At 37.4% G+C, this 27,135-nt stretch overlaps 1 protein-coding gene across 10 annotated transcripts in view; it reads right to left on the bottom strand.

The window, feature by feature from the left end:
* AIG1 (androgen induced 1) overlaps window positions 1-27,135 on the bottom strand; it is a 313,034-nt gene that overhangs the window by 47,654 nt on the left and 238,245 nt on the right. For 9 of the 10 annotated variants that reach the window (XM_030809771.1, XM_030809774.1, XM_030809773.1 and 6 more), the window contains one exon: window positions 2,510-2,673. In XM_030809771.1, coding sequence (XP_030665631.1) covers window positions 2,510-2,673 — 164 coding nt within the window. Of the gene's footprint in view, window positions 1-1,562; window positions 1,876-2,509; window positions 2,674-27,135 lie in introns of all 10 variants that reach the window. The other variant, XR_004029374.1, reaches the window with a different exon arrangement.

Raw genomic sequence — 27,135 nt, 5'->3', positions numbered from 1 at the left:
TTTCACTCTGTGGCTCAGGATGGAGTGTGGTGGCACGATCTTGGCTCACTGCAACCTCTGCCTCCAGGTTGAAGCGATTCTCGTGCCTTGGCCTCCCAAGCAGCTGAGATTACAGGCGTGTACGCCTGGCTCATTTTTGTATTTTTTAGTAGAGATGGAGTTTCGCAATGTTGGACAGACTGGTTTTGAACTCCTGGCCTCAAGTGATCCGCCCACCTTAGCCTCCCAAAGTTCTGGGATTACAGGTGTGAGCCACCGTGCCCAGCCAAGGGATAACTGATACTCTATTCTACACCATTGTCACCAGAAGAGAACAGTGGGCTCTGTGTTTCCAGATCTTAAAATATTTCCTAAGAAGCTGAAAATCTGGCCTTTATGTGAAATCTCCCCCCGCCCCTTTTTTTTTGAGGTGGAGTCTTGCTCTGTTGCCAGGCTGGGGTGCAGTGGCGCGATCTCAGCTCACTGCAACCTCTGCCTCCTGGGTTCAAGCAATTCTCCTGCCTCAGCCTCCCGAGTAGCTGGGACTACAGGTGCATGCCACCATGCCTGGCTAATTTTTGTATTTTTAGTAGAGACAGGATTTCACCATGTTGGCCAGTATTGTCTCGATCTCTTGACCTCGTGATCCACCTGCCTCAGTCTCCCAAAGTGCCGGGATTACAGGCATGAGCCACTGCGCCCAGCCGAAATCACCCAATTTTAAAACACTGATTCAAAAACAAAGATTCCACGATGTAGGCCTAACAAAACTTGTTAGGGAGAAGTTGGGGGAGGCCATCAGTTTGTGACCCCTCTTGTAAATGAGGATGATACTTACTTGGCACAAAACATCTGTCTCTGTGGAACTAACTAGATGGTCCTAGGTACATAAACTTCATTTTCATATATAAAATGAATTTTTAAAAAAGTTAGTCAATCTTATGTTACTTAAGAGAATGGCATAAATTAAACAAATCATTCAAAAAACCTTAATTTCATTATTCATTTTTAACTTCTCATTCAAAGCTGCTAAAAAGCAGTATTCTATTAATGTAGAGTGGATATTTCTCTCTAGTGGTTTTCAGGTCATCCTCTCATAGAAGTAGTACAGCTGTGGCCAAATGACTGTCAAATCAGTCAAGTCAAGTGTAAGCAGGTACTTAAGTACTTCCTGAATGGCATATATTGGACACATTCGTTTAAGTTTAAATACAGCCTTTCTCCCAAGAAGCTGAGAAAGGTTTATATTTTGTTCTCAAAATATTTTTGTCCTCAAAATATTTTTGTCAAGTAACTAAATACTTCTGTAAATTAATGGAGAAAGATCACTAGTTCCATTGAACAGGTGGAACATTATTAAAAGATTAGTGTCTGGTTCCCCAAACTGTGGCCTAAACAGAATTAAAAATGTTGATACTTTTTCTAATAGAACATTGATTAAAATCAAAAGCTGATGAGAAAAGAAGCCCTCAAATTCCTCTGCGCCATTTAACATTGGCTAATACCCTGACACATACAATCTTAGAGGATCCACACACACAAAAGTCTGATTCAGTAACCACGCACAGTAACCATGCACTCACTGTGCTTTACTTGTCTGATTTGATTGAGCTCCTGGTAGGGTGTCTGGCACAAAGCAGGGTGCTCAATGTCTGTGTCACAGAGTCCATTTACTGGGGATGTCTAGAATGCTGTGATTGTGTCACAGGAAAGAGCCAGGGCTTCCTAAAATCTCCAAACCATCTTGCCTTTGGATGTATTTTCATGCAGGACTCAATCACTACATGTCTGTGCTGGTGCTTTTTCCACCTTTCAATTTTTATGTTATTTTACATACACTTTGGACAGGTTTTGCACAGCTTGGATAAGATTACGTGCCTTGCCAAGATGGAGGCTCTGCCATAAATGGAAACAAAAGAGAAATCAAATCGCAGGTTAAAAGAGTTTTTCCAGCCACGAAATATTATCTTTTACTGCTTGTAGTTCTTTGCCACTTTCAGACTTTCCATATGACAGCCACTGGTGAGTCAAGGTGGCTGGAGCATTGCACACTGCTTAGATAGAGCTCTAGCAGAATGGCAGTGAGACCTCTCCCCAGGTGACTGCACCCACATAGAAAGTGGAGATCTGGGTGACTTTAAAGGAGACTCGTTACATTTAATAATGTATCTATTTAATTTGAGGTCCCTTTAGCTAACTAAGGCAGCATTGTGTTGTTAATGAGGACAAATTTCCCTAATATATATTTTTGCTAACACTACATTTTTCCCTATAAAATTTTATAGACATGCCTCTTTCCTCTTTAGATTTGGACGTTTTACTAGCTAATAAGACCAAGTGACTACTAAACCTTTTGGGTAACTGTCAGCAGCTTTTAAATTCATATTGTAGTTTTAAAAATGGAGCTCTTTATAGGAGATCCTGTGTGAAGGCTAAAAGAAGAGGCTACAGTGGAATTTTCCCTCAGTCTCTGCATAGACTGTTGTCGGCAGTAATTCTCCTGTTTTATGTTCCCTCAGACAATACTTACTTTTCTGTGTATCCCAGATATAGTTGTTCAGAACTTCTCCCAGCAGGTACAGGAAGTTCATTAAGATAGTTGTAGACCCAAAGAAGATGATTCTGGCTCCTGGGCCAATGTGTTCCAGGAAAGGGTACACCCACATGCCAGTTACATGATGCACCCAGCACACCCTGCAAAAGAATCGGACAGGAGACAAGGACAGGAGTCACTCTTATGGAAGGCACCAAAGCCGCTATGATGCAAATATACACTCCCTCACTCTCCCCATGCTTCAGCATTTGCCAGTCTCAAGTTCGCTTCTGATACTCAGGAGCTACTGGAAACTTGGTTGTTGTTTATTTTCTTTTACTTTTTATTCTGAAATAATTTTAGACTCACAGAAGAAGCACAACACACTCAGCTTCCCCTCATGTTAACATCTTGTATAATCCTGGGACAATTAACTAAAATTAAAAAATTAACATTGATATGACAGTACTAAATTATAGGCTTTATTCAGAATTTCCCAGCATTCCTGTGAATGTCCTTTCTCTGTTCCAGGATCCAGTCCAGGACCCCATGTGGTCTTCAGTCTTCACATCTCCTCAGTCTCACACTCTGGCAGTCTCTCCGTCTCTCCTTGTCTTTGATGATATTTGAAGGGTATTTGAAATGGTTGACTTTATTAACACTGTTAAACAATCTGGTCAGGTATTTGAAATGGCTGACTTTATTAACACTGTTCAACAATCTTTTAAATCTCTTCTTTACAGAATGAGACAATATGGCATTGGGCAACCACAGGAGAATAAGACCTAGGTGAGTATGTGCCAGATACCTTGCCATATGGTCTTCCAACTAGACACCAACACTCATGCCATATGCTGGCACAACCATACATACCCTAGCAGGTACTAGCTTCCCACTCCTCTGATCTTCAGATGTGACATTGATTTCATTTTTTTCCCCTATTTTACATACTTACTTAATCATTCTGTTTGTGTTCCAGAAATATTTTTGACTCAGTGGGAATAGTAACATCATGAATTGCCACTGCTTTCAAAAGTTTAGTTAGAATATCGGCACCATTGGCTTGGTCCTGACATGACTGCTTACAGCTGTTTTCCAAACATTCTTGAGTTCATTCCTTTATAAACTGTTGGCAATTGTGAAGACTAAATAAAATACAGATAACTCTATTGCATTGGGAATAAAGATGACTTTTCATACTTATGTGTTCTGAGGTCATTTTCCTTATCCTTGGCTTCACTCTAAGTAGTTTATCTACATATAAACATTACTGGCAGGGTGCAGTGGCTCACACCTGTAATAGCACTTTGGGAGGCTGAGGAGGGTGGGTCACCTGAGGTCAGGAGTTCAGGACCAGCCTGACCAACATGGCGAAACCCCATCTCTATTAAAATACAAAAATTAGCTGGGCGTGGTGGTGTGCACCTGTAATCCCGGCTACTCGGGAGGCTGAGGCACAAGCATCGCTTGACCCTGGGAGGCAGAGGTTGCAGTGAGCTGAGATCACGCCACTGCACTCCAGCCTGGGTGACAAAGTGAGACTTGGTCTCAAAATAATAATAATAATAATAAATATTACCTACACATGTACCTCATTTTTGGCAGGAAACCTGGGGATCTATACCTGAGAACCTGCATTATCAATGAGGGTGATATCCCCCCACCCTCTTGCAGGTGAAAATTCATTCTGGGGTTGGTGGTGAAACAATTTTATACTTTCTACGTAGAAAGCACAGATACACACACACACACACATATATATATACACACACACACATACATATACACACACACAGATGTACATATATGTATATAGAAACACATCAATAGGTGAACAAACAAAAATGTGGCATATGCATGCAATGGAATATTACTCAGCCATAAAGAGGAGTAAAATGTTGATACAAGCTACAACATGGATGGACCTTGAAAACATTATGCTAAGCAAAATAAGCCAGACACAGGTCACATATTGTATGTGATTACACTTATATGAGGTACCTAGAATAGGCAATTTCATAGAGACAGAAAGCATTGTATCTATCAGTTACCAGGGGCGCTGGGGAGTGGAGAATAGGGAGTTATTGTTTAATGGGAACAGAGTTTATGTGGGGGATGATGAGAAAATTTTGGGTATAGATACTGGTGATGGTTACACAGTGTTGTAAATACATTTAAGGACATTAAATAGTATACTTGCAAATAGCTAAAATGATAAATATTATGTTATGTATATTTTAGCACAATTAAAAATGTTCCTGTGGTGGAAATCGGGAAAAAAAAAAACATGTCCACAAAGGTTCCTTGGTAGAGGGAAGCCGTAATGAAAGAAAGATTGAGGAGCAATCTTACAGCAAAGAGGCATACTCTAGGTGCGTCCAGGTCAGCCTGAATCACTGTCCAAACGAAAATATTTGTATCAAAAAAAAGAGGCCATGTTAGTCCAAAGATTCTGTTAGTAAAGCTGAAGCAGTTGTGAGAATCGGCAGAAATTAAATGGTTAGAACTACCCTGTGGGATTCTGAGATATCATATTGTTTGTCCATAAATTAGAAGCAGTTTCATCATTCTGACATTGTCTTAAATAATGTAAGGAGGTGCTGTGTACCCATCAAGTGGTTTATTAATTTCCATGGAGAGCATATGCAATGTTCCCCCAATTTAATACCGTTAAGCTGTAATTGATGCTGCAAATTAACTTATAAAATTTTAAACAGTCTATGCTACAGGGTGTTTGCACTGGAGCAGCCGGATGGATCTGGATTAAATGTGAGTCAGGCCATGCCACTATTCTGCTCAAAACTTCCTTCCTCTCCTACTCAGAGTAAAAGCCAGAGTCCCTAGATGGTTCTTCAAGGCCCTACCCAGCACTTTTCTGATTTAATCTCCTGTTATTCTCCCCTTCATTCCCCGCCACTCCAGCCCATCAGCTCTTTGGTGTTCCTCGAACACTCTAAGCTCTCTCTGTCTCCGGGCTTTTGTATTTTTCCCCTGCCTGGAACAATACTCCTCGCCACCCCCACAGCACCCCCTTGGGCTCCCTTCTGACCTTTGGGTTTTCACTCAAATGTCACCTTTCCAGTGATGTCTTCCCTGGCCACTGCATCTAAAAATTGCAACCTCTATCCTCAAACTCTCTATTCTCTCTCCCTTTATTTTTTCTCCCAGCCATATAATATACTCTACTTATTTTTATTTGTCTGTTTATTGTCTGTTCAATGAGCAAAGGAATTTTGTCCAATTATGTTCATTGCTGTATTCTGTGGTTCTTGGAGCAGATCTGGCAGAGTATGCACTCAATAACTATTTGTTGAATTAATAATCTAATGAGGGAATATAAACAGCAACATCTGTTTATTGAGCCATTACTATATGGCAGACACTTCGCCAATAACTTACGAATTTTTTTAATCTCAAAAAAATCCCTAAAATCTTTATGCTTTTTGTCACTACATTTAATTTAAGTCAGGAGTAGGGAAACCTTTTCTGTAAAGAACCAGATAGTAAATATTCCCATATGGTCTCAATCACAACTACTCAACTCCGCCATTGTAGTGCAAAAGCAGCCATAGACAATATGTAAACGAGTGTGGATGTGTTCCAATAAAACTTTATTTATAGACACTGAAATTTGAATTTGATGTAATTTCACATCATGAAATATTCATCTTTTGATTTTTTCAACTATTTAAAAATGTGAAAACCATTCTTAGCTTTTGAGTCATAAAACAAACAAACAAACAAACAAACAAAAATACAGGTGGTGGGCTGGATTTGGCACACGGGCTGTCATCTGCTGACTACTTGTTTAAGTAGTTCTTTGTATTTCACAAAGTTCCTTCAGCACACTATGTCATCTAGACTTCTCAGCAATTCTAGATATAGCATGGCATTCTCATTGTACTATTGTATGAATCAGAGCTTATAGGGTATAAATGAGACTATGTCAGAACTGCCAATGCAATGTGAAATTCTCAGGTTTGCAACCTACAAGGCAGAGAAGCAGACAGCTATTCTGAGTGTGGTGCTTATAAACATGAGATGTAATCTCCCTTACTTTGTACGACTACCCTATTAGGTATGATTATTCTCTTTAAACAGATAAAGAAACTGAGATCAGATTAAAGAACTTATCATAAAACTGGCAAAGCTGGGAAAGAAGTGCACATCTGATTTCTTTTTTTGCTGCATGGACTTGCTTCCCTAAATGAGGCATTCAGTATTGTCTACAAAATGGAATTGAGCGTTTCTTGTTTGGTTTGGCTTGGTTTTCTTAACTTGGTAGGTCATCAAACCATCTCAGATAAAGAAATCCTGTTATTTGGGGTTTCACCTGGATCAGTGTGAATGATGCATCCACTTGTCTTAACAAGTTGTGCTTTCACCATTTGTTTCCTTGATTTTTATCAGGGCTCAATTCTCTGCACAAAGATGACTCGTGGCCTTGCCCATCTATCTGGAGAGTTCTTAGTTCTTGGCTGACTTTTAATTTCTCTCCTTCTAAAGTCTTCTTGTCTTAGTGAGCAAATAATGTATGCTTATGATCATGGTACCAATTTTAATTTTAGCTTAAGAAATCAATAACCATGATATGTGTGCATACATATATATGCACATATTAGTATAATAAGATTATTGGATTGTCTGTTTTATTAAATGTACCTCTGATTGCATTCACGTTTATGTACAATTAAAAAAATAACATTTATTCATGCCTCCTATCTGAGTGCTTTGTTACTCACAAATGATACAAAGTAAATGGCTTATATGAATGAATTAAATTACACATGTACCTTGAAACTGTGTACATCTATAATGCATCAATGAAAAAAAGTAAATGAGGCAGAGCTAATTCCTGTCCTCATGGAGTACAGTGTAATGAGAAATACAGATAATTAAGAATTACAAGTGTAGTCAGAATTAAGAAAGGGTAAGTGTAGGTGTGCCATGGGTACACGGGGATTATTCCCCAACTTTTTTTAAACCTCCCACTTGCCTTTAGTCTTTCTTTCTCTTGTGTATTTAACTTTCTTTCAAACCAATGTTTTTCATAGCTGATGAATATGTTCAGATGCCTTTCATTAAAGCAAAACCAAATGTTTCCAAATATTTTACAAGTACTACTCATGTCTCTCCTCTTCAAAAGCAAACTTCTCCAATAAGTGGTCCAGATTCACTGATGCCATATCTGTACATTGTACTCACTTTCACCCACAGCAGTCTGGCATCTCTTCTTGCTATTCGACCAAAAGATACTGGTTTCTTTGACATCAGTTTCTCCTGGTTTTCCTCCTACCACTTGGCTGTTCCTCTTCCCTTTGTCAGTGCACCCTTCACTACCGTACCACTAATTTTTGGATTTGCTTAAATCTTGGTTTCCAAACTGTTTTCTCTTATGCATTCTCAGTTGATGAGTTCATTCATGGCTATGGCATCATGTTCACTACTTATACACAGGTATTTTACCAACTTATATCCTAACCCAGATCTCTCCTCTATTCTAGGCAGTTTATCAAACTGTTCTTAAGACATCTCATTTTGTCCATCTTAAAGATACCTCAAACTCAATATATCTAAAGACAAAATCACGTTCTTTCTCCCCAAACTTCCAGTATTTCTTATTTCTGCAAATAGTACTATCATTCATTCAGTTTTGTAACTCAAACATTGCAAGTCATCTTTGATACTTCCCTCTCTTTCATCGCATTTAGTTAATCCATTATCTTTTTTTTTGTTTTACAATTTTATAACTTTATTTGATGTATTTGACAATCAGCAGTTAGTTTTCATCCACATTGACTGTCTGCAGATTTTTGAAAGTGGTAACAGGTACACACATAGGTAACTGAAGTATAGAGCTTATTTGGTGAATCTTCATCCTCAGAATATTTTCTGGACAACCACACATGGATACAGTTTGGGACATTCCTTATTCCTTTGGCCCAGACAGTTTTGTTGGGCCTGGTATCGATGCACACATCTGGAGTTCCCATCTCCTTCGTGGCAAATTTCCAGATCTCTTTGAGTGCCCGAGGGGCAGACTTCTTGAAGCCCACTCCATGGATGCACTTGTGAATGCTGATGGTGTATCATCAACGAGGTCACCACCTTGTTGATGGCAGAATGGCCCGTTTTGTCTCACCACCCTTCTTTGTGAGAACCATTCTGCCAGGCCTAAGTTGGAAAGGAAGAGCGTAGTGATTGCCCAATCCATTATCTTGTCTTATCAAGGTTACCCCTTACATCTCTCTAATATGTTGATTTTTCCCATGTGCATCACCAGCATCTTAATTTGTGTTAGAAGCATTTCTGTCTGGAGGACTATGATAGTTTCTAATTTGTCTCTACATCTATTTTTTCCCCTTCCATGTCATCCTTACTGCTGCCAGAGTGATCTTTCCAAACCAGAAGTATGAACACACCATATCCCTGCTTTCAACATGTCAAAGGCCTCCCACTGGTTTTTTGTTAGAGACCCAAAGTTTCAACAAAGTCTAGAGTGCTCTTCATAGAGTGGCTTCTATCTGTCTCTTTGGCCCCATCCCATATGTTGCTCCTGTTCCTCTTTGCATTCCTGTCACACTGGCTTTCATTTGGTTCCTTGATCTTGTCATGTTCCCTCCTGCAATGTGGGTTTTCACATATTCTTCTTTCTGCCTGTACTGTGAGTTAGCCACCACTTAGCATAATTAGGTTATATGTATCCTTTCTATATTAGCTCAACTGGTACAATTGATCAATTATCACTTACTCAGGTAAGGTCTCCCCTGATCCATCAGATTAGGACAGATTTTTATAAGTTCTTATAGAACTAGGGCTCTCGTTCATTTTTAAAGCTCTTTTATTCATACTTAAATTTGAATATCTTTATTTAAATAATATGTTTCTCCCCCTCTACAGTGTAAGTTCTGTGGGGTGAGGGACTGTGTTTATTTTTACCTCTCCTTGGATCCTCAGCACTTATCAGAATGCCTGTCACACACTAGAAGAATGAATGAATGAATAAAGTAGCATTTAAACTGTGATAGAAAGGATAAGTAAGAATTCATAGAGTAAAGATGGGAGGAAAGAACTTTCTAGCCAAAAAAAGGCATGTCTAAAGAACCAAGAACAAGAGAACACTCCCAGAAGTTCAAGAAGAGAACACTTTTGTTGTGATCAAGGAAGAGAGGGCAGAAGGAGCAGGCAGGTGCCAAACCATGGGTTGATTTTTAAGCCATGGTAAGAACTGTAGACTCCATCCTAGTGTGCAAATAGAAAGTCTTCGAAAATATGAAATAAATCTGAAATAGATCAGATTGGGCTGAGCCAATTGTATCAGAAATGGTAGTGGCTAGGAGAGGAACAATAGCATTGGCAATGAAAATTAGCTGAAAGATTTAAGAACACTTAGACCAGTGTCCATCAAACTGTTGAGTCATGAGTGTGGCGTGCTGGAGATTGTCATGAGAACTGGTTGTTAAATCTTTAGGTGGTTTGCAAGCTGGTTGGTCGGTAGCTTGAATTCAGCCATGGTGGGAATATTCACACCAAGGATATGGGCAAATGCTACACATCAGGTATTCCCTCCTTTGCCTCCAGAAGACCTAGCTGGTTGTTAAACATTTGTCAGGAACTCACTGTTACTAGCATTTTAAAACAGTAACAGATGTGAACAGAAGAGAAAATATTACAGGGCCTTGCATATAATGATGATAAGAATTATTTTGTGAAACTTCTATTTCAGTTATGTGTGTATGCCTGTAAAAGAAATTTGACAGGCACTGATTTAACAAATAGAGTTAAGACAACATGGTGATTGATTAGATTTAGGGAATGAGGAAACTGAGATGAGTTAAGGATTAATCACAGATTCCTGGCTTGATTAGCAGGGTGGAAACAGCTGCCATTTCCTGAGAGCGGGAATGCTGTAAGGGAGCCTGTTTGAAGGGATGATGAGTTCAGTCTTGACATGTTGAGTTTGAGGTACCTGTAAAATATCCAAGTGGAGATGTTCTGAAGGCAGTCAGTTCTATGGATTTGGACTTTGAAGAAAGGACTGATTTGGCAATACAGGTATCAAGTTCATTGGCAAAAAAAGATTGTGGTTGAAACTATCAGGACAGACTGAGACCTAGGAAGAGTACAGGGTCTGAAGGAAGTGGGCCCATGAGAGGGCCTTGGAAAAGGTTAAGATTTAAGGGATAAGGTCAAGGAGGATGAGCCTAAAAAGGATATCAAGAAAGATGGGCTAGTAACAGGGAAGCAAAATAGAAAAGTGTGATGTTGTAAAGCCAAGGGACAAGTGATTCAAAGATAGACAGCATCTATTAGCACAGGGTCTTCATCAAGAATGATTAGAAAACTGGCTTGCCACCAATAAAGTGGAAGGGAAAACATTTTCAGATTCCAAGTGGTATGTACAACATTCAAATCTACTTTGGATGTTGACTGGGTATAAATGATATATAGTCAGTTGAAAAAATGACATTGTCAAGCTCAGTGGCTCTTTTTGCTACATGGCCAAATTTCATCCTATTCTGTCATGAGTTGGGGTGGTCACTGGAGCCCTTGAGGAGCACAGTGAGGTCGATATATCATCCTTTACTCTTCTAGCTATGTCATCTTTCTATTTTTGAGATTACTTTAAAGAGGTTTCAAAAACTTGCTCTATTATTCACATTTAGATAAGGAATTAGGTTGCTTGAGATCTAGGCTATTAGCACTGAAGATACAGACTCATATGCAATAAGAGCTAATTAGCTAACCACACTGAATGCACATGTGCTAAAGGCTTTATATGAGCAGCTCTTCGGAGAAGGTATGGCATTAGTACCATTTTACAGATAAGGACACTGAGGCCTAGACAGATGAAGTAAATGGAGAATCTGAGATACACACTTCAGCAGTTTAGTGTTCAGCCTGGATGCCAGGCTCCTGTACTGCTCTGAAGGCTAGATGGTGATGGATGGAGACAGGGCTGTGGAAAGCTTTTCTCTTAATGTTTTGCTCAGAACCAAAAAATGATCTAAGTATAAAATCTCCCTGTAAAGTTTTTTTCCCACTGACTATAAAAGTAATTCATGCTCATTATAGAAAATGTGTGAGATACAGAAATGTTGCAAGATGCAAGATAAATCACTTTGGGTGAAGTTTTAACGCAAGACCAAGTGTCTTATAAAATGCAGAGCTCAGAATTTTACGATTTCCCCTGAGGAGGGGGAAGAAACGCTGCAGACATAAAGTAATAAACACTTCCTTCAGAGAAGGCACTGACTTACCTCTTAAGAAACAGTTACATCATGTGTGCATTTAACCTACTGGAATTTACTGCATGGCTTGGCAGGCAATGAGCATGTGCCCCAGGGTGGGATTAGATACGGGATGTGCATCAGCTTCTCACCCAGTAGGTTTCTGTGAGCCTCTTATGGTACCTCCAACCTGAAGCTCCTGAAGGACTTTTCAAGGACAGGTTTGATTTTTGGCTCAAATGCTGATTTTAGACCTGGCCCTCTCTTGAGACCTAATGGTCTAATTTTAGAACCATTCTAAAGGTCCCTTGGACCATTGCCTGAGTATTGATTGCATGGAGACTGCTTCTTGCTCCATTTTTGAAAATCTGAAATTCTGCTGCAGTTTCCTAGAGTTCATGCACTCATTCATTTATTCAATGAATGTTTCTTGAGTCTTCATTCTGTGTCAGGTGGGGTGAGCAGCAGTGGGGATTGCGTGGCTGTGAGGGGGTCACAGTGTGTAGGGAGGTCTGCCAAGATTCCTGATGAACAGCCTGTAGGTCCCAGGAATAGGACAAAGGACATCAGCTTAGATGGAAACAGGGCTCAAAATGGTCTCCTCAGTGAAGTGTATGGTAAAGCCAAAAAATTAATGCATCAACTCACAGGTGAGTATCAAATAGAAGGAGCCAATTTGAGGTAATATTGAAATCATCTCTAACTCGGGTACAAATATCACTGTAGAAGTCCATTTTTGATATACAGTGGGTTTAATAGTATTTTTCAAGACAATATTTTAAGGCATAATCACAGTTTAATATTCATCAAAGCTGTCCCATTTTTTTTTCAGTGGAGCTAGCCCAAATGTACAGAATCTGGGAGGTATCTATACATGGGGCAGGCTTATGCATTTGTATCCTGTGAGGTCACACAGGGTGTTGTGCTCAGAAGGGGATCACACTTGGTTTAAGGATCTGCTGTCACCATCTTGAAAGTCTTACATCATTTTTGAACAAGGGACTCCACATTTTTACTTTGCACTGGGCATCACAAATTTAACTGGTCCTGCCTACGTAGTTATAAGATCAACGATTAACTGGTCCTGCCTACGTATATTTGGGATTAACTCTGAGCTCATCCACAAATTTGTTAGTTCACCTTGGATACTATTTAACTCAATTGAGCCTCAGTTTCCCTTTTGGTAAAGTGCTAAAAACCATACTGCCTACCTTAGGGACGTGGTCATCAGATAATGTAGTTTTTGGCATAGTCAACTTATGTTAGATTAAAAAAAAACAAGCAAACAGAACAAACGAAAACTTTCCACTGCTTCTCCTTATGCAGAAATATATAATGTTTTTCTGTACTTCTCACAAGCAAGAATGTTTTCAAGGTTACAAGTCCCTCCGCCCATCCCTGGGGAAAGAGGCAAATTGTGAATGCCTCCCAGAATGAATTCCTGTAATGAGGTAATGTGCTTTCTTCCTGATTCTAAATCACAAATATCAGAGTGATTAATCCATAAAGGAGGCCAATAATCTCCTTCAGAACATTTTCCTCCAGCACATCTCCTGGCACACGTCTACAGTGATTTTAAGTGATGTGCTTCCATGCAGTCCCACTTTCTAAAGTCTACCTGTTTTTATGGTGACGTTTCCCTGGAGAGAATTCAATTTGAATTCCCCAGAATAACATTCATGACCTGTTTTGCTTAACTGGAATCATTTGGAGCTTCTCAAGGCACATAGATGCCAAACATTAAGTAGACACATTGAACATTGTAGGGAACATGTGTTCTTTCAGAAGGGAGGTAGGGAGTGTGGTTAGCAAGGCACTGTAACGGCCCAAGCAATCATCAAAACACGGCAGAACTGCTAGCTCTGGAGGGGGAGGAGGAAGAACATCTGAAATTCCACAACAGAAAATCATAATTTTCCATATTTTGCAGAAATTATCTTCAGTGTCTCTCTCTGGCATCACTTATGTCCCTCACTCCACTAGATGCTTATTTTTAGTACTACAAACAACGTCCTGATATCCCAGCAATGATAATGTCTTCCTTGATCTCGCTACCTCCTTTGAATCTCTCTCTTTCATCACCAACCTTCTTTAATAAAGAGCAAATTCCCCGACCTTTCTGAGCTCCTGCTCTATGCCAGTGCCTGATGTCAAACTGTAGTAAGCCTATCTCTGTACCATTTGTCACATCTGTCCTCTGGGTGCTGCTTCTACCACTGTGAAATGTTTCTTATATATTTTTTTCATTCAACAAATATGTATTGGCGCCTAGAAGGTGTCAGACCTGTGAATACAGCAGTCTCTGAAGTAGATGTGGTCCCTGCCCTGTGACAGAGCTCCCAGTCTATCAGCAACACAGACATTAGATGACACCACAGTATCACGCCCTCACTAAGCAAGGGAGGGGTGGTGGTGTCAGGTTTTTTTCCCAGTTGTGTTGTAGTGTTCCTTTTTAAAGTTCATTTCAATGTTTATCAGAATGAAACCACTAAAAGTTCTAAAACGTTTATATTAAAAAAGCAGAAACTCCCTGCCCCACCGATGCCCTTTAGTTTCCCCTTCATGCCCTGTTCTGCTCCCAGAGGAAGCCACATTCAACTCTTTCAGTGGTTTCTTCTAGATTTCATTTCATTTTCATTTTTTTTTATACGGAGTCTTGCTCTTGTCACCCAGGCTGGACAAGTGACCTCGGCTCACTGCAACCTTTGCCTCCCAGGTTCGAGCGATTCTCTGCCTCAGCCTCCTGAGTAGCTGGGATTACAGGCGCGTGCCACCACACCTGGCTAATTTTTGTATTTTTAGTAGAGATGGGGTTTTGCCATGTTGGCCAGGCTGGTCTTGAACTCCTGGCCTTAAGTGATCCACCCGCCTTGGCGTCCCAAAGTGCTGGGATTACAGGTGTGAGCCACTGTGCCTGGCCTAATTCATTTTTTAAAAATTGAAGTATGATTTACATACAAGAAGGTACACATAATTAATGTATACATGTTGATGAGTTTGCAGGTAAGTATAAGTCCATTGAAACCATCACCATAAACAGTGCCATAAACATAACCATCACCTGTAAAAACTTCCTCTGTTTTTTGGTGATACAAACATTTAACATAAGATCTACTCGTGGCCGGGCATGGTGGCTCACACCTGTAATCCCAGCACTTTGGGAGGCTGAGGCGGGTGGATCACCTGAGGTCGGGAGTTCAAGACCAGCCTGACCAACATGGAGAAACCCCATCTCTACTAAAAATACAAAATTAGCCGGGGTGGTGGCGCATGCCTGTAATCCCAGCTACTCGGGAGGTTGAGGCAGGAGAATCGCTTGAACCCAGGAGACGGAGGTTGCGGTGAGCCAAGATCGTGCCATTGCATTCCAGCCTGGGCAACAAGAGCGAAACTCTGTCTCAAAAAAAAAAAAATCTACTCACTTAACAAGTTTTAAGTACACAGTAGAATATTGTTAATTATGGCTTTTATGGGGTACAGTAGATATCCAGGACTTACCTTGTATAACTGAAATGTACCCTTTGACCAACACCTCCTTGATTCCCTTCCCAGCCCCAGGTAACCACCATTCTACTCTCTGCTTCTACTACTTTGGCTATTTTATATTCTTGTTATAAGTGGGATCATGTAGTCTGGTTTATTTCACTCAGAATAATGTCATTTTGGCTTAATCCACATTTTAGCAAATGGAAGGACTTATTCCTTTTTAAGGGCTGAATAATATTCCATTCTATGTCTATACATCTTTTATTTATCATTCATCTCTCATTGGACATTTAGGTTGTTTCCATGTCCTTACCACAGTGAGTAATGCTGCAAAAACATGGGAATGCTGATGCCTCTTTGAGACCCTGATTTCAACTCTTTTGGGTATATACCTAGAATCCTGGATCATATGGTAGTTCTGTTTCTACTTTTCAGGATCCTCCATACTGTTTTCCATAGTGGCTGCACCAATTAACATTCCCATCAACAGTGTACAAGGGTTCCCTTTTGTCCATATCCTTGCAAATACTCATTCTTTTTTTTCATAATAGCCATTTTAACTGGTGTGAGGTGATATCTTATTGTAGCTTTAATTTGCATTTCCCTCATAATTAGTGAAGGTGAGCACCTTTTTGTATATTTGCTGGCCGTGTGTGTCTTTTTTGAAGAAATGTCTATTCAAGTCTTTTGCCCATTTTTTTGATCAGGTTATTTTTGTTTTTTGTTTTTTGCTATTGCATTGGATGATTTCCTTACAGATTTTGGATATTAATTCTTTATCAGATATAATATACAAATACTTTCTCCCATGCCATAGTTGCCTGTTCACTTTGTTGATTGTTTTGCTATGCAGAAGCTTTTTAATTTGATGCAGTCTCATTTGTCTATTATTGCTTTTGTTGCCTGTTTTTTGGCATATAATCATTCATAATAATCCCTTAAAATCTTTTCATTTTATTGCTTCAGTTGTAATGTTTCCTCTTTCATGTCTGATCTTATTTATTTGAGTCTTCTTTTTTTAAAAAAGTAATCTAGCTAGGGGATTGTGTAGTTTTTTATTCCTCACTCCCCTACCACTCTCCCTGGAGTCCCCAAAGTCCACTGTATCATTCTTATGCCTTTGTGTCCTCATAGCTTAGCTCCCACTTATGAGTGAGAACATATGATGTTTGGTTTTCCATTCCTGAGTTACTTCATTTAGAATAATGGTCTATCATTCCATCCAAGTTGCTGCGAAAGCCATTAGTTCATTCCTTTTTATGGCTGAGTAGTATTCCATGGTGTATATATACCAAATTTTCTTTATCCACTTGTTGATTGATGGGCATTTGGGCTTGTTCCATATTTTTGCAGTTGTGAATTTTGCTGCTATGAACATGTATGTGCAAGTATCTTTTTCATATGATGATTTCTTTTCCTCTGGGTAGATACCCAGTAGTGGGATTGCTGGATCAAATGGTAGATCTACTTTTAGTTCTTTAAAGAATCTCCACACTGTTTTCCATAGTGGTTGTACTACTTTACATTCCCATCAGCAGTGTAAAAGTGTTCCCTTTTCACCACATCCATGCCAACATCTATTATTTTTCATTTTTTGTTACGGCCATTCTTGCAGGAGTAAGGTGGTATCACATTTGGTTTTGATTTTCATTTCCCTGATCATTAGTGACACTGAGCATTTTTTCATATGTTTGTTGGCCATTTGTATATCTTCATTTGAGCATTGTCTATTTATGTCCTTAGCCCACTTTTTCATGGGATTGTTTGTTTTTTTTCTTGCTGATTTCTTTGAGTTTCTTGTAGATTCTGGATATTAGTCCTTTGTTGGATGTATAGATTGTGAAGATTTTCTCCCACTCTGTGGGTTGTCTGTTTACTCTGCTGATTGTTTCTTTTGCTGTATAGAAGCTTTTCAGTTTAAGTTCCAACTATTTATCTTTATTTTTGTTGCATTTGCTTTTGGGTTCTTGGTGATGAAGTCTTTGCCTAAGCCAATATCTAGAAGGATTTTTTTTTGATGTTATCTTCTGAAATTTTTATGGTTTCAGGTCTTGGATTTAAGACTTTGATCCATCTTGAGTTAATTTCTGTATAAGGTGAGAGATGAGGACCCAGTTTCATTCTTCTACGTGTGGCTTGCCATTTATGGAATGGGGTGTTCTTTCCCCACTTTGTGTTTTTGTTTGCTTTATTGAAGACCAGTGGCTGTAAGTATTTGGCTTTATTTCTGGGATCTCCATTCTGTTCCACTGGTCTATGTGCCTCTTTTTATGCCAGTACCATGCTGTTTTGGTGATTATGGCCTTACAGTATAGTTTGAAGTCGGGTAATGTGATGCCTCCAGATTTGTTCTTTTTGCTCAGTCTTGCATTTTTTTTGGTTTCATATGAATTTTTGGATTGTTTTTTCTAATTCTGTGAATAATGATGATGGAAATTGCATTGAATTTGTAGATTGCTTTTGGCAGTATGGTCATTTTCACAATATTGATTCTACCTATCCATGAACATGAGATGTGTTTCCATTTGTTTATGTAGTCTATAATTTCTTTCAGCAGTGTTTTGGAGTTTTCCTTGTAGATGTCTTTCACCTCCTTGGTTAGTTATATTTCTAAGTATTTTATTTTATTTTTTGCAGCTACTGTAAAAGGGGTTGAGTTCTTGATTTGATTCTCAGCTTGGTCACTGTTGGTGTACAGCAAAGCTACTGATTTGTGTAGATTGATTTTGTATCCTGAAACTTTGCTGAATTCATTTATTAGTTCTAGGAACTTTCTGGAGGAGTCTTTAGGGTTTTCTAGGTATACGATCATATCATCAGCAAACAGTGACAGTTCGACTTCCTCTATACCAATTTGGATGCCCTTTATTTCTTTCTCTTGTCTGATTGCTCTGGCTAGGACTTCCACTATTATGTTGACTAGAAGTGGTGAGAGTGGGCATCCTTGTCTTGTTCCAGTTATCAGAGGGAATGCTTTCGATTTTTCCCTGTTTGGTATTATGTTGGCTGTGGGTTTGTTGTAGATGGCTTTATTACATTAAAGTATGTCCCTTCAGTGCTGATTTTGCTGAGGGTTTTAATCATAAAGCAATGCCGGATTTTGTCAGCTACTTTTTCTTCATCTATTGAGATTATCATGTGATTTTTGTTTTTAATTCTGTTTATGTGGGGTATCACATTTATTGATGTGTGTATGTTAAACCATCCCTGCATCCTTGGTATAAAACACACTTGATCATGGTGGATTATCTTTTTCATATGCTGTTGGATTCGGTTGGCTAGTATTTTGTTGAGGATTTTTGCTTCTGCGTTCATCAGGGATATTGGTCTGTAGTTTTCTTTTTTTGTTGTTATATCCTTTCCTGGTTTTGGTATTAGGGTGATACTGGCTTCATAGAATGACTTAGGGAGGACTCCCTCTTTCTCTACTTTTTGGAATAGTGTCAATAGGAATGGTACCAATTCTTCTTTGAATGTCTGATAGAATTCAGCTGTGAATCTGTCTGGTCCTGGATTTTTTTTTGGTTGGCAATTTTGAAATTACCATTTCAGTCTCACTGCTTGTTACTGGTCTGTTCAGCATTTATATTTCTTCCTGGTTTAATCTAGGAGGGTTGTATATTTCCAGAAATTTATCCATCTCCTATAGGTTTTCTAGTTTGTGTGCATAATGGTATTCATAGTGGTCTTGAATGAACTCTTGTATTTCTGTGGTATCAGTTGTAATATCTCCCATTTCTTTTCTAACTGAGCTTATTTGGATCTTCCCTAATCTTTTCTTGGTTAATGGTATATCAATTTTATTTATCTTTTCAAAGAAACAGCTTTTTGTTTCATTTATCGTTTGTATTTTTTGTTTGTTTGTTTTAATTTCATTTAGTTCAGCTCTGATCGTGGTTACTTCTTTTCTTGTGCCGGGTTTGGGTTTGGTTTGTTCTTTTTTCTCTAGTTCCTTGAGATGTGGTCTTAGATTGTCTCTTTGTGCTCATTCAGAGTTTTTGATGTAGGCATTTAATACTATGAACTTTCCTCTTAGCACCACTTTTGCTGTATCCCCTTTTGCTGTAACAGATTAACAGCAGATGTCTCAGCAGAAACCTTACAAGCTAGAAGAGACTGGTGTCCTATCTTTAGCCTCCTTAAACAAAACAATTATCAGCCAAAAATTTTGTTTCCAGTGAAACTAAGTTTCATAAGTGAAACTCCCTATGGGAGAAATTGTGGGCAAAGGGGATCTTTCCTGGTACTGTGCTGTGGTAGCTTAGGGGAAGCGTAAATCTGATAGAGGGAAGCTACTCATTTTATCCTTTTAAATGCAGCTTTTCTCAGACATTTTGCACCATTGGTGTGCTGCAACCTTTTTCTTGGGTTCCCTAAATCTCACAAAGGCATTCTTCTTCATGAATAGTTGCTTAATCAGTGTTTTTTTGGGGGTAATGGCCAAGGCTGGAGACCTTCTATTCTGCCATCTTGCTGATGTCAACCTCTTTCTGGGTTTTATACCCATATGTCTTAACAATATCTATATACTGCTATTTCTTGATTTATCAATTTTATATATTATCATCTGATTTCCTAAAATAAAAGATATGGATTCAGTCCTCTTACAATCTCTCCCCTCTTTTTTTTCCCCATCTGTTATCAACTAAGTTTAGTTTTATCATATTTTGAGAAACTAAATCAGTACTCAGTATTTATGATTATTATGATTACGTAACCTTTGCTCATGGCTGAGTCAGTGGATTATTATTGTTTTCTCATGCCTTTGGTGCTGTATCTAAAAATTCTATGTCAAACTCAAATTCTTTATATTTTCTTCTAGAATTTTTATAAGTGTCAACTTCTACATTTAAGTCTACGATCCATTTTGGGTTAAATTTTGTGAAAGGTGTAAGATTTATGACTTGATTCAGCTTTTTACCATATGGACTTCCAATTGCTGCAGTGCCATTTGTTAAAAAGATGTCCTGTCTCTCTTGAACTGCCTTTGCTCCTCTGTCAAATATCAGTTGCCTACATTTGTGAGAGTCTATTTCTAGCTCTTTATTTTGTTCCATTGGTCCATGTGGCTATTCTTTTTCCAACTCTACGATGTCTTGATTACTGTAGCTTTACAGTAAGTTTTGAACTCAGGTAGTGCCAGTCCTCCTACTTTGTTCTTCTTCAACATTGCACTGGCTGTTCTGGGCCTTTTGACTTTCAATATAAACTTTAGAATCAGTTTTTGCTATCTACAAAATAACTTACTGAGATTTTTGGTTAGGCTTACATTAAACCCTTTTCCCATTTGCCCTGAGAATACCTGCCGGCAGTGCTTGCAGCTGTAGCATTTACCCCGAGATACTTTTGCCACGAAATATCTCCTTTTTATTATTATTTTCGCATTGCTCTAGTATATCAACTTTGGAAACAAAAAACATCATTCTATTTATAGCATTCTGTTTTTAGTAGTGGTATTTCCACTTAGAAAATATAGTAATTCTCGGTCACTGAAAATGTCAAATTCTAGAAAATGTTGCATTCCTACACGTGATATTAACATCATTCTCCAACAGTTGTTGGCCAAAGATTCATTTGACAAATCCAGTTTTTCCAAAATAGATGATTCTGATGATTCAGACAATTCTGATGTTAGTTTTGTTTAGAAATAACTCCAAGAACAGTTTTTATATTTTCACATTGAAAATCAATCAGATTTGCTTCATCCTCAAAGAGTGTGTTTATGTAAAATTAAATGAATGCTGGTAGTCAGCTGCACTTTTTTATTTTCTAAGTGGAAAAGGGTTAAATCTACAGATTAAGCTGGAGAAGAACTGACATCTTAAAAATATTGGGTATTGCCATGCATGAACACAGAATATCGTTTTACTTACTCACATCTACTTTCTTTTGTGAGAGTTTTATAGTTTATTGCATATAGATCCTATGCATATTTTATTAGATATTATCTAAGTATTTAATTTTTGGTGCTATTGTAAATGGTATTGTTCAAATTTCAAATTCTGACTCCTGTAGTTATAGGAAAGCAATTGATTTCTGCATATTAACCTTGTATTCTTCAATATTTTTATAATTACTTACAAGTTCCAGAAATTTTTGTTGTTAATTCTTTGGGATTATCTGTATAGATTAATCATGTCATCTATAAATAAAGACAGTTCTTTCTCCCTTTTCTCTCTCTCTCTCTCTCTTTCTTTCTTACAGGATCTCACTCTGTCACCCAGGCTGGAGTGTAGTAGGAGGATCATAGCTCAACTCCTGGGCTCAAGCGATCCTCCCGCCTCAGTCTCCTGAGTAGCTGGGACTATAAGCTTGGGCTACCTCACTCAGCTACTTTAACTTTTTTTTTATTTTTTAAGAGATGGGGTCTGGCTTTTTTGCCCAGGCTGATCTTGAACTCCTGGCCTCAAGCAATCCTGCAGTTTTGGCCTTCTAAAGTGCGAGGATTATAGTCGTGAACCACTGTGCCCAGCCCAGTATTTTTTCTTTCTTCCCAATTTGTATTTACATTTTATTTCCTCTTCTTGTCTTATTGCAATAAGTAGGATTTTCTATATGATGTTGAATAGGAGTTGTGAGAGGGAATATCCTTGCCTTGTTCCCAATCTTAGGAGATAAGTATCAAGCTTCTTACTTTAAATATGTTAGCTGTAGGGATTTTAATTTTAATTTTTAATTTAAATTTTTTAATTTTTTAATTGTTGTGGGTTCATAGTAGGTGTATATATTTATGGGGTACATGAGATATTTGGATATAGGCATACAATGTGTCATAATCATATCAGGGTAAATGGGGTATCCATTACCTCAAGCATTTATCCTTTGTGTTGCAAACATTCCAATTATACTCTTTTAGTTATCTTTAAATGTTATTGACTATAGTTACCCTTTTATTAATATCAAATACTAGATCTTATTCATTCTTTTTATTGTTATTCCCTTTAATCATCCCCACTTACCCTCATTGCCACCATTAACTTTTCATGCCTCTGGTAACCATCCTTCCACTATCTATCTCCATAAGTTCAATTGTTTTCCTATTTAGCATCCACAAATAAGTGAGAACATGTGAATTTTGTCTTTCTGTGCCTGGCTTATTTCACTTAATGTAATGACCTCCGGTTCCATCCATGTTGTTGCAAATGGCAGAACCTCCTTCTTTCCACGGCTGAGTAGTACTCCATTGTGTATATGTACCACATTTTTCTTTATCCATTCATCTGTTTTTGGACACTTAGGTTGTTTCCAAATCTTGGCTATTGTGAATAGTGTTGCAATAAACATGGGAGTGCAGATGTCTCTTCAATATACTGATTTCCTTTCTTTTGGGGTCCCTAGCAGTGGGATTCCTGGATCATATGGTAGCTCTATTTTCAGTTTTTTGAAGAGGCCCCAAACTGTTTTCCATAGTGGTTGTATTAATTTACATTCCGACCAACAGTGGACAAGGGTTCCCTTTTCTCCACATCCTCCCCAACATTTGTTATTGCCTTTCTTTGGATAAAAGCCATTTTTACTGGGGTGAGATGGTATCTCACTGTAGACTTGATTTGCACTTCTCTAATGATCAGTGATGTTGAGCACCTTTTCCTATACTCGTTAGCCATTTGTATATCTTCTTTTGAGGTCTATTCAGATTTTTTGCCAATTTTTGAATCAGATTATTTGTTTTTTTTCCTATAGAATTGTTTGAGCTCCTTGTATATTCTAGTTATTAATCCGTTGTCAGACAGGTAGTTTTCAAGTATTTTGTTTCCCAATCTGTGGGCTATCTCTTCACTTTATTGATTGTTTCCTTTGTTGTGCAGAAGCTTTTTAACTTGATGTGATCCCATGTGTCCATTTTTTGCTTTGGTTGCTTGTGCTTGTGGGGTATCTCAAGAAATCTTTGCCCAGTCCAATGTCCTAGAGAATTTCCCCAATGTTTTCTTACAGTGGTTTCATAGTTTGAGGTATTAGATTTAAGTCTTTAATCCATTTTGATTTGATTTTTCTATATAGCAAGAGATAGGGGTCTAGTTTCATTCTTGTACATACGGATATCCAGTTTTCCCAGCAACATTTATTGAAGAGACTGTCCTTTCTCTAATGTATGTTTTTGGCACCTGTGTCAAAAATGAGTTTATTGCAGTTCTTTGGATTTATTTCTGGGTTCTCTATTCTGTGTCACTGATCTGTGTCAGCTTTTATGCCAGTACCATGCTGTTTTCATTAATATATCTCTGCAGCATAATTTGAAGTCATGTAATGTGAGTGTTTCAGTTCTGCTCTTTTTGCTCAGGATAGCTTTGGCTATTCTGAGTCTTTTGTAGTTTCACATAAATTTTAGCATTGCTTTTTTCTATTTCTGTAAAGAATGCCATTGGTATTTTGATAGGGATTGAACTGAATCTGTAAATTTCTTAGTATGAACATTTTAATAATATTTATTGTTCTAATCCATGACCATAGAATATCCTTCTGTTTTTTGTGTGTCCTCTTTGATTTCTTTCACCATGTTTTATAGTTTTCATTGTAGAGCTCTTTCACGTCTTTGTTAAGTTGATTACTAGTTATTTAATTTTACTTGTAGCTACTGTAAAGGGGGTTACTTTTTGATTTCTTTTTCAGATTCTTCAATGTTAGCATATTGAAATGCTACTGATTTTTGTATGTTGATTTTGTGTCCTGCAACTTTACTGAATTTGTTTATCACTTCTAACAGTTTTTTTGTTGGAGTATTTAGGTTTTTCCAAACATAAGATCATACAAACAAGGATAATTTGACTTCTTCCTTTCCAATTTGGATGCTATTTCTTTCTCTTGTCTGATTGCTCTAGCTAGGACTTCCAGCTATAAATTTTTAATAGATGTTCTTTATCAACTTCAGGGAGTTCTCTTCTATTTATAGTCTTCTGAGAGGTTTTTTTCCTTTAAATCACAAGTGGATGTTGGATTTTATCAAATTCTTCTTGTGCATCTTTTAATACGATCATATGATTCTTCTTTAGCTTATTGATGTTGTGGATTACATCATCAATTGGTATTTGAATGTTGACCATCCTTGCATGCCTAGAATACATTCCACTTGGTTTTGGTGAATAATTCTTTTAAATTTATTTTATTTTTAAATTGATACACAATATTTGTACATATATTTATGGCGTACATGCAATATTTTGTTATATGCATAGACTGTGTGCATATAGTTGATGCACGATCAAGTCAGGGTATTCGGGGGTCTCCATCATCTCGAGTATTTATCATTTCCGTATGTTGAGAAAATTTCAAGTCCTCTCATCCAGCTATTTTGGAATAATTGTTTTTATACATTGTTCAATTTGATTTGCAAACATTTTTGAGGATTTTTTGCATCTATGTTCGTGAGAGATATGTGTCTGTAAGTTTTCTTTCTTGTAATGTATTTCTCTAGTTGTTTTGGTATTAAGGCAATGCTGGCCTCAGAGAATGAGTTAGGAGGTATTCCCTCTGCTTCTATTTTCTGAAAGAAATTGTGAAGAATTGGTATCATTTCTTTCTTAAATGTTTTGTAGGATCTGCTAGTGAAGCCATCTGAACCTAATGTTTTCTGTTTTAAAAGGTTATTTGTAGGGACATGGATGAAACTGGAAAACATCATTCTCAGTAAACTATCGCAAGGACAAAAAACCAAACACCGCATGTTCTCTCTCATAGGTGGGAATTGAACAATGAGAACTCATGGACACAGGAAGGGGAACATCACACTCCGGGGACTGTTGTGGGGTGGGGGGAGGGGGGAGGGACAGCATTAGGAGATACACCTAATGCTAAATAACGAGTTAATGGGTGCAGGAAATCAACATGGCACATGGATACATATGTAACAAACCTGCACATTGTGCACATGTACCCTAAAACCCTAAAGTATAATAAAAAAAAAAAAAAAAAAAAAAAAAAAGGTTACTAATTATTGATTCAATTTCTGTAATAGAGATAGGTCTATTAAGATATTATCTTTCTCTTTGCATGAGTTTGGGTGATTGTTTCTTTCCAGGACTTGATCCATTTTATCTAGATTATCAGATTTGTGGGCATAGAGTTGTTCATAATATTCCTTTATTATTCTTTTAATGTTCATAGGATCAGTAGTGGGATTCCTCTTTCATTTATTATATTAGTAATTTGTATATTCTTTCTTTTTTTCTTATTGAGCCTGGCTGGAGTTTTATAATTTTATCAATCTGCTACAATAATCAGCTTTGGCTTTTATTGTTTTTTTTTTTTAATTTTACGTATTTCTTCTTTAATTTTTATTATTTCATTTCTTCTTCTTACTTTTGACTTAAATTGTTCCTTCTCTAGTCTTAGATCAGATTAGAAACTTCTAATATATGCATTTAATGATAAATTAACCTCTAAGCACTACTTTCCTTGCATCTCAAAAATTTTGGTGAGTTATATTTTCATTTTCTTTTAGTACAAAGTATTTGTAAATTTCTCTTGCCACTTCTTATTTGAACCATGGGTTATTTATTAGTATGCTATTTAATTTCCAAATACTTTGGACTTTTCTAGACATTTTTTCTTTCATTGATTTCTAGTTTAACTCTCGTGTTGACTGTGAACATACTTTGTAAGATTTCTATTTTTTTAACCTTGTTAAGATATGTTTTATGGCCCAGAATAGGGTGGATATTGGTGAATGTCCTACAAAAGCTTGAGTGGAATGTGCAGTCTGCTTTTGATGAATAAAATATTCTATGGATGTCAATTAGACCAAGTTGATTGATGGTTGTTCAGGTCAACTATATCTGTATGAATTTTTTGCCTGCTTTATCTAATAATTGCTAAAAGAGGGGTGTTGAAGTCTCCAATTATAATAGTGGATATGCCTATGTTTCCTGGCAGTTCTATCAGTTTTGTCTCATGCATTTTTATGCTCTGTTGTTATGTGCATACACATTAAAGATTATGTCCCCTTGGTGAATTAATCCCTTCATTATTATGTAGTACTCCTGTTTATCTCTGATAATTTTCCTTGTTCAAAGTATGCTTTGTCTGAAATTAATATAGCTCACATCAGATTTATTTTGATTAGTGTTAGCATATCTTTCTTCATCATTTTACTCTTAGCCCAGCTGTGTCTTTATGTTGAAAGTGAGTTTCTTGTAGGAAACATGTATAATATTTTAGTCTTGTTATTTTATCTAATGTAATAATCTTTGTCTTTTAATTGGTGTATTAGGCTATTCACATTTAAAGTGATTATTGATATAGTTGGATTAATAACTACCATATTTTAACTGATTTCTATTCATTGCACTGGGCATTTCTTTCTTTTTTTATGCCCTTCCCCCTTTCTGTTTTCTTTGGTTTGAGTATTTTGTATGATTCTGTTTTTTCTTCTCTCTTAGAATACTTCTGATTCTTAAAAGTATTTCTTTTTATAATTTTTCTATACTATAATCACCTAATAAGTTGTTGCCTTTGTAACATTAAAAAACACTTCTCTAGTACCTCACTTAAAAAGAAAAATCATATATTTTATTTGAGGATTATTTATTCCTTATTCTATGTTCTCCTTTTAGTGCAGATCCATGTTTCTGAACTATATTTTTCTTCTCCTTGAAGAACATCTTTTAATATTCATTCTAGGGTAGGTCTGTGGATGATGAATTCTCTCCATTTTTGCTTGTCTGAGAAAATAGTTCTTCTTTACTTTTGAAAGATAATTTCCCTAGATATAAAATTCTAGGTTGATGGCCTTTGTCTTTCAATACTCAATACTTTTAATATTTTACTACATTCTCCTCTTGCTTGCATGATTTCTGATGAGAAGTATATTATAATTCTTATCCTCTTTCTTCTATAAGTAAAAGGAAGCCCCCTGCTCTCCCACAGCCCACCACCAGCTTCTTTCAAGATTTTCTCTTTGGCTTTGGTATT

The sequence above is a fragment of the Nomascus leucogenys genome, chromosome 3, assembly GCF_006542625.1.
Source record: "Nomascus leucogenys isolate Asia chromosome 3, Asia_NLE_v1, whole genome shotgun sequence".
In the NCBI taxonomy this organism is placed as follows: domain Eukaryota; kingdom Metazoa; phylum Chordata; class Mammalia; order Primates; family Hylobatidae; genus Nomascus; species Nomascus leucogenys.
Note: the sequence above shows the minus strand (reverse complement) of the source record. Positions and strands in the feature narration are given on the sequence as shown.